The 15000-nt window shown below is 35.4% G+C and overlaps 5 protein-coding genes across 6 annotated transcripts in view; all 5 read left to right on the top strand.

The window, feature by feature from the left end:
- LOC119588722 overlaps positions 1–939 on the top strand; it is a 1349-nt gene extending 410 nt beyond the window's left edge. Inside the window, exons 2-3 of the mRNA XM_037937369.1 lie at positions 1–86; positions 432–939. The exon at positions 1–86 is cut by the window's left edge and continues 195 nt beyond it. Coding sequence (XP_037793297.1) covers positions 1–86; positions 432–722 — 377 coding nt within the window. The 3' untranslated portion in view covers positions 723–939. The remainder of the gene's footprint in view (positions 87–431) is intronic.
- Positions 940–2949: 2010 nt separating this feature from the next.
- On the top strand, positions 2950–4200 carry LOC119588714. The gene is made up of 3 exons (XM_037937356.1): positions 2950–3080; positions 3179–3471; positions 3690–4200. Exons 2-3 carry the CDS (start codon positions 3205–3207, stop codon positions 3978–3980), a joined length of 558 nt encoding a protein of 185 aa, XP_037793284.1. The 5' UTR covers positions 2950–3080; positions 3179–3204; the 3' UTR covers positions 3981–4200.
- Positions 4201–6177: 1977 nt separating this feature from the next.
- Positions 6178–7391, top strand: LOC119588705. Its single transcript, XM_037937346.1, has 3 exons — positions 6178–6267; positions 6377–6657; positions 6880–7391. Exons 2-3 carry the CDS (start codon positions 6391–6393, stop codon positions 7168–7170), a joined length of 558 nt encoding a protein of 185 aa, XP_037793274.1. The 5' UTR covers positions 6178–6267; positions 6377–6390; the 3' UTR covers positions 7171–7391.
- Positions 7392–9211: 1820 nt separating this feature from the next.
- Positions 9212–10456, top strand: LOC119588695. The gene is made up of 3 exons (XM_037937335.1): positions 9212–9335; positions 9451–9731; positions 9947–10456. The coding sequence occupies exons 2-3, from the start codon at positions 9465–9467 to the stop codon at positions 10235–10237; spliced, it is 558 nt and encodes a 185-aa protein (XP_037793263.1). The 5' UTR covers positions 9212–9335; positions 9451–9464; the 3' UTR covers positions 10238–10456.
- Positions 10457–13498: 3042 nt separating this feature from the next.
- Positions 13499–14613, top strand: LOC119588677. 2 transcript variants are annotated; one of them, XM_037937316.1, is made up of 3 exons: positions 13499–13528; positions 13639–13919; positions 14145–14613. In XM_037937316.1, exons 2-3 carry the CDS (start codon positions 13653–13655, stop codon positions 14433–14435), a joined length of 558 nt encoding a protein of 185 aa, XP_037793244.1. In that variant the 5' UTR covers positions 13499–13528; positions 13639–13652; the 3' UTR covers positions 14436–14613. The 2 variants fall into 2 exon arrangements, with proteins under 2 accessions (XP_037793244.1, XP_037793251.1); XM_037937323.1 differs by having other exon boundaries at positions 13506–13524.
- The last annotated feature ends 387 nt before the right edge of the window (positions 14614–15000 follow it).

Here is a 15000-nt window from a genome sequence, read left to right as displayed (position 1 = left end):
AGCATCTGAAGCGCCGCCGTTATGGAAGGGACGTCGATTCTGTGGAAGACGTTGCTGAAGACGATGCAGCAGACGTTGCAGTTAAAGTGAGTTTCACGATATATTTATAGTCTTAATGTTTTACCATGAAGTATATGAATGTATATGCTAACACATATACTGACGCACACTGCTGAAAAAGGACGCCCTTAAATCTGGGCATGTAAATGTAGGTGTCTGTCCAAGAAAAATTATCTACAGTCTTCATGCTTTACCATGAAGTATATAAATATATAAATATATATATTAACACAAATATATATAGACTGACACTGCTGAAAAAGGAAACCCTAAAGTCTGTTCATGTAAATGTGTGTCCTGTTGGGGAAATAGCTTAGCATATAAGGATTAGGGAAACGTTCATAATCAAAATATTTTTTCTGCTTCAATAGGTTGCCGTGGCCCAGCAGATGGATTCAGCTGGTTGCGTGGCCAAGCTCTTGTGCGAAATTGAGGCCATGTCCGCTGACCAGCTCACTCCTTCTATGTCCTCATTCAAGACTGCTTTCGAGAACAACGACAACCTCAAGACCGCTCGAGGCGTGTACGATCTGGCCATCAATTTCGGATCCAAGTTCGCCAAGAAGGACTCGAAGGCCTGCAGCGCCCTCTTCGACAAGTGCGTCCTCTCCAGGGAGGACCTCTCCTTCATGCTGGATTCCACCTTCTCTTGCCAGCCTTAAACGCCCTTTCACATACACTCTAGTGAGCCTCCTCCATGCGTCGACGTAGCACAGTTTTCGTCACCAGAAATGTTGCAAACGGAGGCTTGAAGTAACATGGTAGCTGTCAGACAAATGACTGACTGGACCATATCGATAAATCCTCCTTCCAAATAACTTACGTTATATTTATTTATTTATTTACAAATTTCATACGAAATAAAATAAACAATCGTCATTTGAATATCATTTCCTCTGTGGTATTATTAAAATATTTTTTTCTCGATCTAGCTGTGTATGGGTTTTATACGAAACAAAATTAGCTATGATCTGAATATAATTGGGTGTGATGTACAAGTTTTGTCTTTCTCTTTATATATATATATATATATATATATATATATATATATATATATATATATATATATGAATGTATGTATGTATGATCAATTCAGTGAGATTTGCGAAGGTTAGCTTAGCCCGGGCCTCACGATATGTATGTGTGTTTGTCTGTTTCTGTGTACATATATATTTATCATTATTAATATCATTATTATTATCATTATTATTCTTGTTGTTATTATCATTTCATTACCATTATCATTACCATTATCATCAGTATCATTATCATCATTATTATTATTACTAGGAAGGGGATTTCTGATCAGCACACCTCGAAATGTGTGCGAGGCAAGGTTAGTTTTGCCCGGGCCTTATAACTTATGTTATATAGGCATATATACATTAATATATGTATGTGTGTGTGTGTATGTGTGTGTGTGTGTATTATGATTATCATTATCATTGCTGCTATATTTTTCACTGCTGTTATTATCATCATTATTATTATAAGGAAAGGAACATATATCAGGTACCGGACTATCTAGTCAACTAACCTCGACATATGAGCGAGCTAATGGGCACTTTGGTAGTTTCGAAAGGCAAGCGATATTACCTACACCACGGCAATGTTGGGGATGGTCATACTATGACAGAGATGATTACTTTTGAAATAAATGTAACACTGGTAATGATAATGATAGCGATTATGAGGATAATGTCACTAATAATGATAAAAATGATGGTGGGAGCATTACTAGGTGTAGTATTCGTAATGGTAATGACGATGATGGTGATGATGATGATGGAGTTGATGATGCTGATGCTGGTTATAATAATAATATTAATGGAGACAATAATGGTAACGATGATGATAATGATAATAAAAATATAACAATAATAATGATAATGATAAAAAGATAATATTGATAATGATAACAGTATCAACAGCATTATGATTGGCATGATGATTATCATTATCATTACTGTCACTATTATTAGTGATAATGATAACAAATACTTATGATAACAATAATGATAAAGATAATCATAATAGTATTAATGATGATAATGAATGTTAATAATTATAATAATGATGGTAATGATAATGACAATGATCATAATAATGGTAATGATGATAGCAACAATAATGATGATAACAATGATAACAATTATAGTATTGATATAAAACATGATAACAATATAATAATCTTAACAACAGTAATAATGATGATAATCATAATGAGGATAATAATAAACAGTAATCATAATGATGATAATGATAATAATGATGATAATGATGATGATGATGATGATAATAATAATAATAATAATAATAATAATAATAATAATAATAATAACAATAATAATAATAATCTATAATAATATTAACAAGATTAAAATAGTACTAATAGTAACTGTGATATTCATAGTAAAAATAATGATAATAATAATAGTAGTAATAATATATTAATAGAAATAATGATAAGAATAATAACAAAAAGATAATATCAATAATAAAAATTACGATGATAGTAATAACAGTAATAATGATGATAATTGTTATTATAACAATATCAATAAAAGCATTAACAAATGTGATGATTGTTATCATTAGCATTAATATTATTATCATAATCATTATCATCATTATTATATTTAATTTCATTATTATCAATATCTTTACTCTTATCACTTTTTTATCATTATCATTATTTTTGTTGTTGGCATTGTTGTTGGCGTTATTACATATATATACTGTAGATACAGATATGTACACATACACACCCACTCACATACAGGCACATGTGCATACACATATACAGAGAGTACATATATACACATAATCTAATCTGATGGTTGGAAATACCGATCAAATCTTCATACATGTTTTGGACTTACCTGCATTTTAGGATTAGCTCCTTGTTAATGGGAAGGGAGTCCTTGACCTGCTCTGAGTCCTTCCGCGTTGTATATAAGCCGCGGTCTCCTTGGGACCGACACCAGATTCTTCTTCACCTTCCACAGAACCACACGCAGGTAGGGGCCTGAAGAGCTGTTTCTTCTTCTGTGTAAGAAATCATGTGTATTTAAGAGCGGGTACATTTGCACGTTAAGTCTCATTCCTTTGCCGACAGTTTGCTTTACAGTTTCCACCAACATCATGAATTCTCGCGTGTTCTTGGGTCTCTTCCTGTGCGGCCTCTGGGCCTCTTCCGAGTCTCTCGTCCTCTTGGGGACCACCGCCGCCCTCGGTACTGTCGCCGCCACCACAGTTACCGCTTCTGCAGCGGCAGCTTTGGGCGTGGGGGCGCTGGCGGTGCTCAAGGGAGTGCTCGTAGGGAAGCATCTGAAGCGCCGCCGTTACGGAAGGGACGTCGATTCTGTGGAAGACGTTGTTGAAGACGATGCAGAAGACGATGCAGTTAAAGTGAGTTTCACGAAAGAACATCTATTGTCTTCATGCTTTACCATGAAATATATGATATATATTAACACATACACTGACGTGCACTGCTGAAAAGATCGCCCCATAAATCTGGGCATGTAATGTGCGAGTGTGTGTCCTGATGAGGAAAAAGCTCGGCATATACGGAACAAATGTTTGGGGATACATTCATAATCAAAATATTTTTTCTGCTTCAATAGGTTGCCGTGGCCCAGCAGATGGATTCAGCTGGTTGCGTGGCCAAGCTCTTGTGCGAAATTGAGGCCATGTCCGCTGACCAGCTCACTCCTTCTATGTCCTCATTCAAGACTGCTTTCGAGAACAACGACAACCTCAAGACCGCTCGAGGCGTGTACGATCTGGCCATCAATTTCGGATCCAAGTTCGCCAAGAAGGACTCGAAGGCCTGCAGTGCCCTCTTCGACAAGTGCGTCCTCTCCAGGGAGGACCTCTCCTTCATGCTGGATTCCACCTTTTCTTGCCAGCCTTAAAAGCCTTTTCACATACACTCTAGTGAGCTTCCTCCATGCGTCGACGTAGCACAGTCTCCGTCACCAGAAATGTTGCAGACGGAGGCTTGAAGTGACATGGTAGCTGTCAGACAAATGACTGACTGGACCATATCGATAAATCCTCCTTCCAAATAACTTATGCTGCTATATTTATTTATTTATTCATACATTTCATACGAAATAAAATAAACAATCGTGATTTGAATATCATTTCCTTTGCGGTATTAGTATAACGTTTTATTTCTCGATCTATCTTTTTGTGAGTTTTATATGAAACAAAATTAGTTATCATGATCTAAATATCATTAGGTGTGATGTACATGTTTTCTTGTCTTTGTCTTCTATATATGTGTGTCTGTGTTAATGTATGCATGCATGTATGTTCAATTCAGAGAGATTTGCCAAGGTTAGCGGTGCCAGGGCCTTACAATATATGTATATATGCATACAAACATTTATATATGTGTGTGTGTGTGTGTGTGTACATGATTTGTTACCATTATCATTATCATCATAACTGGTATCTTTTTCATTACTGTCATTATTATTATTATCATTATCACTATTATCGGGAAAGGAACACATATCGGGTACCAGACTATCTAGTGAGCGAATCTTGAAATGTGAGCGAGCTAATGGGCACTAATGGGAGCTAATTTCGAAAGACAAGCGCTGTTACCTACACCACGGTAATGTAGGGTATGATAATACTATGGCAGAAATTAATATTATGGAAATGTAAGTAACAATGGTAATAATAACAGTTTATGATGATGACATTAATAGTGATAAAAATGATGGTGGGAGCATTGTTAGGTGTAGTATTCGTAATGGTAACGGTGATGGTGATATGGATGATGGTGATGATGGAGTTGATGATGCTGATACTGGTGATGATACTGATATTAATGGTAACAATAATGATAACGATAATTATAACAATAATGATAACGATAATGATAACAACAAATATAATAACTATAATGATAATGATAAAGATATAATAATGATAATGATAAAGATATAATAATGATAATGATAAAGAGATAATAATGACAATGATAACAATACCATCAGCATTATGATTGGCATGATGATTATCATCTTTATCATTATTGTTACTAGCATTAGTGGCAACGGTAATAAATACTTATGATGATAACAATAATGATAATGGTATTAATGATGATAATGATAATGATAATGATAATGCTGATAATAGTAATAACAATAAAAAATAATAATAATGATAATAATAATCATAATAACAATAATAACAACAACAACAACAATTATAGTGATATTAATATAAAACATCATAGTAACAATAACAATAATAATTTTAACAACAGTAATAGTAGTAATGATAATCATAATGTGGATAGTAATAACAATAACCATAATGAAAATGATAATTATATCAATGATAAGGATAATAAAAACATTATTAGCAATAATAATAATCGTTATAATAATAACGATGATTACAATGTTAATAATGATAATGATGATAATAATAATGATAATATAATGATAATGATAATAATAATAACAACAATAATCAATAATGATATTTATTAACAACGATAAAATTAATAATAACAACTATAATATTCATGGTAAAAATAATAGTGTAGCAATAGTAGTTATAATAATAAAAAAATAATGATAATCATAATAACATAAATAATAATAGTAATAATAACAATAATGATAATAATAGTAATCCTAATGATAATGATTGTCATTATAATATCAATAACCGCATTAAACAAATGTGATAATTGTTATTATTACCATTAGTATCAATATTATCATTTTCATAATCATTATCATCATAATTATCATTACCATTATATTTACTTTTATTACCATTATCATTTATGCTTATCACTATTATTATCATTATTACTATTTTTGTTGGTGTTATTACTTATATATACTGTAGATACACATATGTGTACACATACACACCAACTCGCATACACGCACATATGCATATACATATACAGAGTATACTCGCATACACGCACATATATATATATATACAGATATATATATTATGTGCACATGATCTAATCTGATGGTTGGGAATGCCGATCAAATGTTCATACATGTTGTGGGTTACCTGCATTTTAGGATTTGCCCCTCGTTAATGTGAAAGGAGTCCTTGACCTGCTCTGAGTCCTTCCGCATTGTATATAAACCGCGGTCTCCTTGGGACCGACACCAGATTCTCCTTCGCCTTCCACAGAACCACACGCAGGTAGGGGCCTGAAGAGCGTTTTTTTTTTCGTGTATGTAAGATATCTCAAGGACAAACATTCGTATATAAGTATTAGGTCTCATTCCTTTGTCGACATTCCATTTTACAGCTTCCACCAACATCATGAATTCTCGCGTGTTCTTGGGTCTCCTCCTGTGCGGCCTCTGGGCCTCTTCCGAGTCTCTCGTCCTCTTGGGAACCACCGCCGCCCTCGGTACTGCCGCCGCCACCACAGTTACCGCTTCTGCAGCGGCAGCTTTAGGCGTGGGGGCGCTGGCGGTGCTCAAGGGAGTGCTCGTAGGGAAGCATCTGAAGCGCCGCCGTTACGGAAGGGACGTCGATTCTGTGGAAGACGTTGCTGAAGACGATGCAGAAGACGTTGCAGTTAAAGTGAGTTTCACGAAAAATCAGCTATAGTCTTCATGTTTTACCATGAAGTATATAGATATACATTAACATATAAACGAACACATATACACACACTGACATGCACTGCTGAAAAGGTCGCCCTTAAATCTGGGTATGTAAATGTGTGCCTTAGTAGAGGAAAAGTTCATCATAGGGAAAGATTAGGGAAACATTCATAATCAATGTTTTTTTCTGCTTCAATAGGTTGCCGTGGCCCAGCAGATGGATTCAGCTGGTTGCGTGGCCAAGCTCTTGTGCGAAATTGAGGCCATGTCCGCTGACCAACTGACTCCTTCTATGGCCTCATTCAAGACTGCTTTCGAGAACAACGACAACCTCAAGACCGCTCGAGGCGTGTACGATCTGGCCATCAATTTCGGATCCAAGTTCGCCAAGAAGGACTCGAAGGCCTGCAGCGCCCTCTTCGACAAGTGCGTCCTCTCCAGGGAGGACCTCTCCTTCATGCTGGATTCCACCTTCTCTTGCCAGCCTTAAACGCCCTTTCACATACACTCTAGTGAGCCTCCTTCCATGCGTCGACGTAACACAGTTTTCGTCACCAGAAATGTTGCAAACGGAGGCTTGAAGTAACATGGTAGCTGTCAGACAAATGACTGACTGGACCATATCGGTAAATCCTCCTTCCAAATAACTAATGCTGCTATATTTATCTATTTATTTATACATTTCATACGAAATAAAATAAACAATCGTCATATGAATATCATTTCCTCTGTCGTATTAGTAAAATTATTTTTCGATCTATCTGCTTATGGCTTTTATGCGAAACAAAATTAGTTATCGTGATCTCTATATCATTAGGTAATGTATATATTTTTGTTTTTCCTTATATATATATAAATATATATATATATATATATATAATATATATATATATATATATATATATATATATTTGTGTGTGTGTGAATGTATGCATGTATGTTTCAATTCAGAGAGATTAATAAAGGTAGCTTTGCCTGGGCCTTACAATATATGTATATATGCATACGCATATTCATATATATGTGTGTGTGTGTGTGTGTGCATATATTATCATTATTATTATCATCGCTGCTATCATTATCATTACTTTTATCATTACAATTATCATTATTACTATCAGGAAAGGAACACATATCGGGTAGCGGACTATCTTGTCAGCGAACCTCAACGTGTGAGCGAGCTAATAGGTACTTTGGTAGTTTCGGAAGGCTAAGCCTATTTCCCACATCGTAACAAAGGTAGAGCTTGGTAATATTATAGCAGAAATCAGTACTGTGGAAATATAAGTAACAATGATAACGATAACGATAGTGATGATAATGATAATGATATTAATAGTGATAAAAATGACAATAATGGGAGTATTACTAGGTGTAATATTCGTAATGGTAATGATAATGATGATGATGGCCATGGTGATGATCATCATGGTGAAGATGACAATGATGATGGTGATGCTGGTGGTGATATTGATGTTAATGGTAATAACAATGATACGATGGTAGAATGATAACCAATAATGATAATGATAAAAATAATAACAATGGTAGTGATAACGATATTGTTATCGCTATTATTTGATGGGCATGATGATTATCATTATATTTACTATTACTAGTATTAATGGTAATGATAACAAATATTTATGATGATAACAATAATGATAAAGATAACAGTAATAATAATGATAAAGATATTAATGATGATAACGATGATAATGATGACAATAATAGCGATGATTATGATAATGATAGTAAGAATAATAATAATGGTGCTACTTATAATGTTAATAATAATAATAATGACAATGGTAATAATGATAACAATAATGATAACAATTATAGTAACTGATACTGATCATGATAATGATAACAATTTTAATTTTAACATCAGTCATGATAATGATGAAGATAATGATAATGATAATATTAGCAACAATCATAATAATAATGCTAATGATAGTAATAAAATAATATTGATAATTTATAATAGTAATAATGATAAAGGTAATGATAACAATAGTAATGATAATAATGACGATGATTACAGTAATAATGATAATAATAATCAAGATTATGAATAATGATAAAAAATAATAACAAAAAATAAAAAGGTAATGATAATAATAGTAATAATAATAGTAATAATTATTATGATAACACCATTATAACAACAATATATAATTGTATTTGCAATTGTGATAATTCTTATAATTACTAATATCATTATTGTCAATATCATCTTCATTATCATTGTTGTATTTATATTTTATACTATCATCATCATTATCATTATCACTCTTTTCATTATTATCATTATTATTGTTGTTGTTGGTGTTGCTAACATTATATGTATATACATACACACCCACTTACATACACGCACATATGCATATGCGTATAGAGTATAAATATACAAATATACATATATACACATATATATTAATACAGATGCACATGGTCCAGTCTGGTGGTTGGATATACCGGTCAAATTCACGTATACGTTTAGGGCTTACCTGCATTTTAGGATGAGACCCCTAATTAATGGTAAGGGAGTCCTTGACCTGCTCTGAGTCCTTCCGCGTTGTATATAAACCGCGGTCTCCATAGGACCGACACCAGATTTTCATTCGTCTTCCACAGAACCACACGCAGGTAAGGACCTGATGAGCGTTTCTTCGCTTGTTTAAGAAAGTGTGTGTATTCAAGAACAGGAACGTTTATGTATTAGTATTAGGTCTCATTCCTTTGCTGACATTCCGCTTTACAGCTTCCACCAACATCATGAATTCTCGCGTGTTCTTGGGTCTCCTCCTGTGCGGCCTCTGGGCCTCTTCCGAGTCTCTCGTCCTCTTGGGGACCACCGCCGCCCTCGGTACTGTCGCCGCCACCACAGTTACCGCTTCTGCAGCGGCAGCTTTGGGCGTGGGGGCGCTGGCGGTGCTCAAGGGAGTGCTCGTAGGGAAGCATCTGAAGCGCCGCCGTTACGGAAGGGACGTCGATTCTGTGGAAGATGTTGTTGAAGACGATGCAGAAGACGTTGCAGTTAAAGTGAGTTTCACGAAATATCTAGTCTTAATGTTTTAGCCTGAAGTATATAAATGTATATGTTAACACACATATGTACACTGAAGTGCACTGCTGAAAAAGGACGCCCTTAAATCTGTACATGAAAATGGAGGTGTGTGAGTCCTGTTGGGCATACATGGAACAATTTACTATGGAAACATTCATAATCAAAATGTTTTTTTTTTCTGCTTCAATAGGTTGCCGTGGCCCAGCAGATGGATTCAGCTGGTTGCGTGGCCAAGCTCTTGTGCGAAATTGAGGCCATGTCCGCTGACCAGCTGTCTCCTTCTATGGCCTCATTCAAGACTGCTTTCGAGAACAACGACAACCTCAAGACCGCTCGAGGCGTGTACGATCTGGCCATCAATTTCGGATCCAAGTTCGCCAAGAAGGACTCGAAGGCCTGCAGCGCCCTCTTCGACAAGTGCGTCCTCTCCAGGGAGGACCTCTCCTTCATGCTGGATTCCACCTTCTCTTGCCAGCCTTAAAAGCCCTTTAACATACACTCTAGTGAGCCTCCTCCATGCGTCGATGTAGCACAGTTTTCGTCGCCAGAAATGTTGCAAAAAGGAGGCTTGAAGTAACATGGTAGCTGTCAGACAAATGACTGACTGGACCGTATCGATAAATCTTCCTTTCAAATAACTTATGCTATGTTTATTTATTTATTCATACATTTCCATACGAAATAAAATAAACAATCGTCATTTGAATATCATTTCCTCTATGGTAATAGTAAAACTAAGGCCGCGGTGGCCAAATAGTTAGAGCGTCAAACTCAACACTGTCACGACGGCAATCTGAGTTCGAGGGTTCGAGTCACCGGCCGGCGCGTTGTTCCCTTGGGCAAGGAACTTCACCTCGATTGCCTACCTAGCCACTGGGTGGCCAAGCCAGCCCAAGTCAGTGCTGGTCCCAAGCCCGGATAAAATAGAGAGAATGATTACCTAAAAAGGTAACACCGGCACTCTCCGTGGAAAGTAACTGGGGACCCTACCACGTACTCACTCCAAGAGCATCACAACATGAAAACTACAATTAAGTATCATGCTGTGACCACGGCGGCTCAGACATGAACCTACCGTTAAAAGAAGAAGATTAGTAAAACTATTCATTTCTCAATCTATCTCTTCATGGGTTTTATTCGAAACAAAATTAGTTATCATGATCTGAATATCAATAATGCGTGTGATGTACATGTTTTTGTCTTTGTCTTTCTCACTCTGTATATATATATGTGTGTGTGTGTGTGAATGTATGCATTCATGTATGTTCAATACAGAGAGTTGCCAATGTTAGCGCTGCCCGGGCCTTACAATATATGTATATATACATACACGTATGTGTGTGTGTATATATTATCGTCGCTGCTGTCATTACTGTTATTAGTATCATTACCCTTATCATTATTATCATTATTAGGAAAGGAACACATCGGATAGCGGACTATCCAGTCAGTGAACCTCGACATGTGAGCGAGCTAATGGGCACAATGTAGGACATGGTAATATTATGGCAGAAATTAATATTATGTAAATATAAGTAACAATGGTAATGGTAATGATAGTGATGATGATGACATTAATAGTAATAAATATGATAATGAGGGCATTACTAGGTGTAGTATCCTTAGTTATGATAAGGATGGTGACGGTGGTGATGATGATGATCGCTATTCTCGTGATGATATTAATGCTAATGATAATGATAACGATACTAGACAAAGTAGTTGCAGCCAGCGAAAAGAAGGGGCTTACCATAAACTGTAGAAAGACAGAATGTATGGTGATCAGCAAACAAAAAGTTGCTAAACAGGTTAAGATACGGATTGGTGACATCGTGATAAAACAAGTACAGAAATTCAACTATCTTGGCAGCATGATAACGGAAGATGGCAAATATGATCAAGAAATTAGAAGACGAATTGGAATGGCAAAAGCTGCATTTGAAAAACTGGGCAAAATAATGAAGAACAACAAAATTTCTATGTCAACAAAAATCAGAATGCTGAACTGTTATGTGTTTTCCATCCTCACGTATGGTAGCGAATGCTGGACTATTTCACAGGATATGGAGAAACGAATTGAATCGGCAGATATATGGTTTCTCAGGAGAATGATGAGAATATCTTGGAAAGATAAAATGTCAAACCAGGAAGTACTGGAGAGGACAGGAAGAGAGCGTTTTCTTCTGAAGAACATCCGAAAAAGACAGTTGGAATTTTTGGGACACGTAATGCGAAAAGAAGAGCTAGAACATTTTAGCATGACAGGCAAGATCGATGGAAAACGAAGCAGGGGCAGACAAAGACTAACCTACACAGCAAGCATAAGTAGATGGACGAGTATAACGGAACGAGAAATTTTGAAGACCACAAAAGACAGAAAGAGGTGGAAGTCCATGATCGCCAACGTCCTTGTGGGACAGGGCACTTGAGAAGAAGAAATGATAACGATAACGATAATGATAATTATAAGAAATAATAATGATAAAAAATAATAGTGATGATAATAATGAGGATATTATCATCATCATTATGACTGGCATGATGATTATCATCATTATCATCATTATTACTAATATCAGTGATAATGATAGCAAATACTTATGATGGTAACAATAATACTAAAGATAATAACAATAATAATGGTAATAATAATGATAAAGATAACAATGGTAATAGTAATATTAATGATATTAATGAGGATAAAAATAGTAATGATAATGATATTGAAAGTAATAAGCTTAATAATGATGGAAATGATAATGGTTATGATAACAACAATCATGGTAATAATAACGATAACAATTATGGTAATATTTATATCAGTCACGATAACAATAACAATAATAATGTTAACACCAGTAATAATAAAGATGATAAGACGATAATGATGGTGATAATAACAGTTGTCACAATAATGCTAATGATAATAATAACAATAATAAAGAATAATATTAATAAGTATGATAATGATAGTAATAATAATAATAATAATAATAATAATAATAATAATAATAATAATAATAATAATAATAACGATAATAATCAAAATGTTAATAATAATGATGATATTAATAACAACCATAACAATAATGGTAATGATAATAATAGTAAAAAAAAATAATAGTAATGATAATAATCATAATAAAAATTATAATTATAATAACAAAAATTATATTAGATTTTAATAATGTTAATAGTAATAATGATAATAATAATCATAACAACATCAATCACAGCTTTAACAGTTGTGATAATTGTTATCATTATCATTAGTATTCATATCATAATTAGTATCATTATCACCATTATCTTCATTATTATTACCATTATTATAATATTTACCTTTTATTATTACTATTATCATTATCATTATCATTATTATTATTGGAGGTGTTTCTGCTGTTGGTGGTGTTATCATTACACACATACACATATATATACACATGTGTGTGTGTATGTGTACACATGCGCATATGTTTATACGAAGTATATACATGAATATATATATATATATATATATATATATATATATATATATATATATATATATATATATATATGTAATACAGATGAATATCATTCAATCTGATGGTTGGGAATACCGTCCAAACTGATATACACGTTTAAGGCTTACCTGTATTTTGGGATGAGACCCTCGTTAATGGGAAAGGAGTCCTTGACCTGCTCTGAGTCCTTCCGCGTTGTATATAAACTGCGGTCTCCGTAGGACCGTCACCAGATTCTCCTTTACCTTCCACAGACCTACACGTAGGTAGGGACCTGAGGAGTTGTTTCTTCTTCTGTGTAAGAAATTATGTGTATTTAAGAGCGGGTACATTTGCATGTTAGGTCTCATTCCTTTGCCGACATTCCGTTTTACAGCTTCCACCAACATCATGAATTCTCGCGTGTTCTTGGGTCTCCTCCTGTGCGGCCTCTGGGCCTCCTCCGAGTCTCTCGTCCTTTTGGGAACCACCGCCGCCCTCGGTACTGTCGCCGCCACCACAGTTACCGCTTCTGCAGCGGCAGCTTTGGGCGTGGGGGCGCTGGCGGTGCTCAAGGGAGTGCTCGTAGGGAAGCATCTGAAGCGCCGCCGTTACGGAAGGGACGTCGATTCTGTGGAAGATGTTGCTGAAGACGATGCAGAAGACGTTGCAGTTAAAGTGAGTTTTATGAATGATCATTTATCGGCTTTATGCTTTACCCTGAAGTGTGTGTGTATATACTATAGGTGCACTGCTAAAATAATAATAATAACAAAAAACGCTCTCAAATCTGGACGCAAATGTTCGTGCGTGTGTGTGTGTGTGTGTTCTGTTGGGGAAAATGCTTAACATATACGGAACGGTTTAGGGAAACATAATCATAATATTTTTCTGCTCTAATAGGTTGCCGTAGCCCAGCAAATTGATTCAGCTGGTTGCGTGGCCAAGCTCTTGTGCGAAATTGAGGCCATGTCCGCTGACCAACTGACTCCTTCTATGGCCTCATTCAAGACTGCTTTCGAGAACAACGACAAACTCAAGACCGCTCGAGGCGTGTACGATCTGGCCATCAATTTCGGATCCAAGTTCGCCAAGAAGGACTCGAAGGCCTGCAGCGTCCTCTTCGACAAGTGCGTCCTCTCCAGGGAGGACCTCTCCTTCATGCTGGATTCCACCTTCTCTTGCCAGCCTTAAAGGCCTTTTCACATACACTCTCATGAGTTTCCTCCGTGCGCCGACATAGCACTGTCTTCATGGTAGCTGTCAGACATATGACTGACTGGACCTCATCACTAAAGCTTTCACTGAAATCCCTTAGATTGCATTCATCTATTTATTTACACATTTTGTACGAAATAAAACAAATAACCGCGATGTGAATATCATTTCTTCCTTGGTATTAGTATAACTGTAACGTAGATATGCATATGTCTACCTCTGTCTCTCTTTGTATCTATTTCTGTCTATTTATATGATATACATATATGTGTGTGTGTGTGTGTGTGTACGTGTGTGTGCGTGTGCATAAATATATGTTATGTATGTGCGTTATTTAATTTATTTCTGCCTATCCTAAAAACTAAGCTCAATAATAACACTAAAATTTATGTTGTTTATTTAATTTTCGTATATACGACTTTAGCACTTATTGTCTTAATTTTTGTTTCGCTTTGTTTTCTTATCTTAAAGTCTGCTTTAATTTTACTTCATTGACTTCTTATCTTCATTCGTTTATCTTAATATCTTTATAATTCTTATC

Source organism: Penaeus monodon, chromosome 3, assembly GCF_015228065.2.
Source record: "Penaeus monodon isolate SGIC_2016 chromosome 3, NSTDA_Pmon_1, whole genome shotgun sequence".
Taxonomy (NCBI): Eukaryota; Metazoa; Arthropoda; class Malacostraca; order Decapoda; family Penaeidae; genus Penaeus; species Penaeus monodon.
The sequence above is the reverse complement of the archived record's forward strand: the minus strand, read 5'-3'. Positions and strand labels throughout refer to the sequence as shown.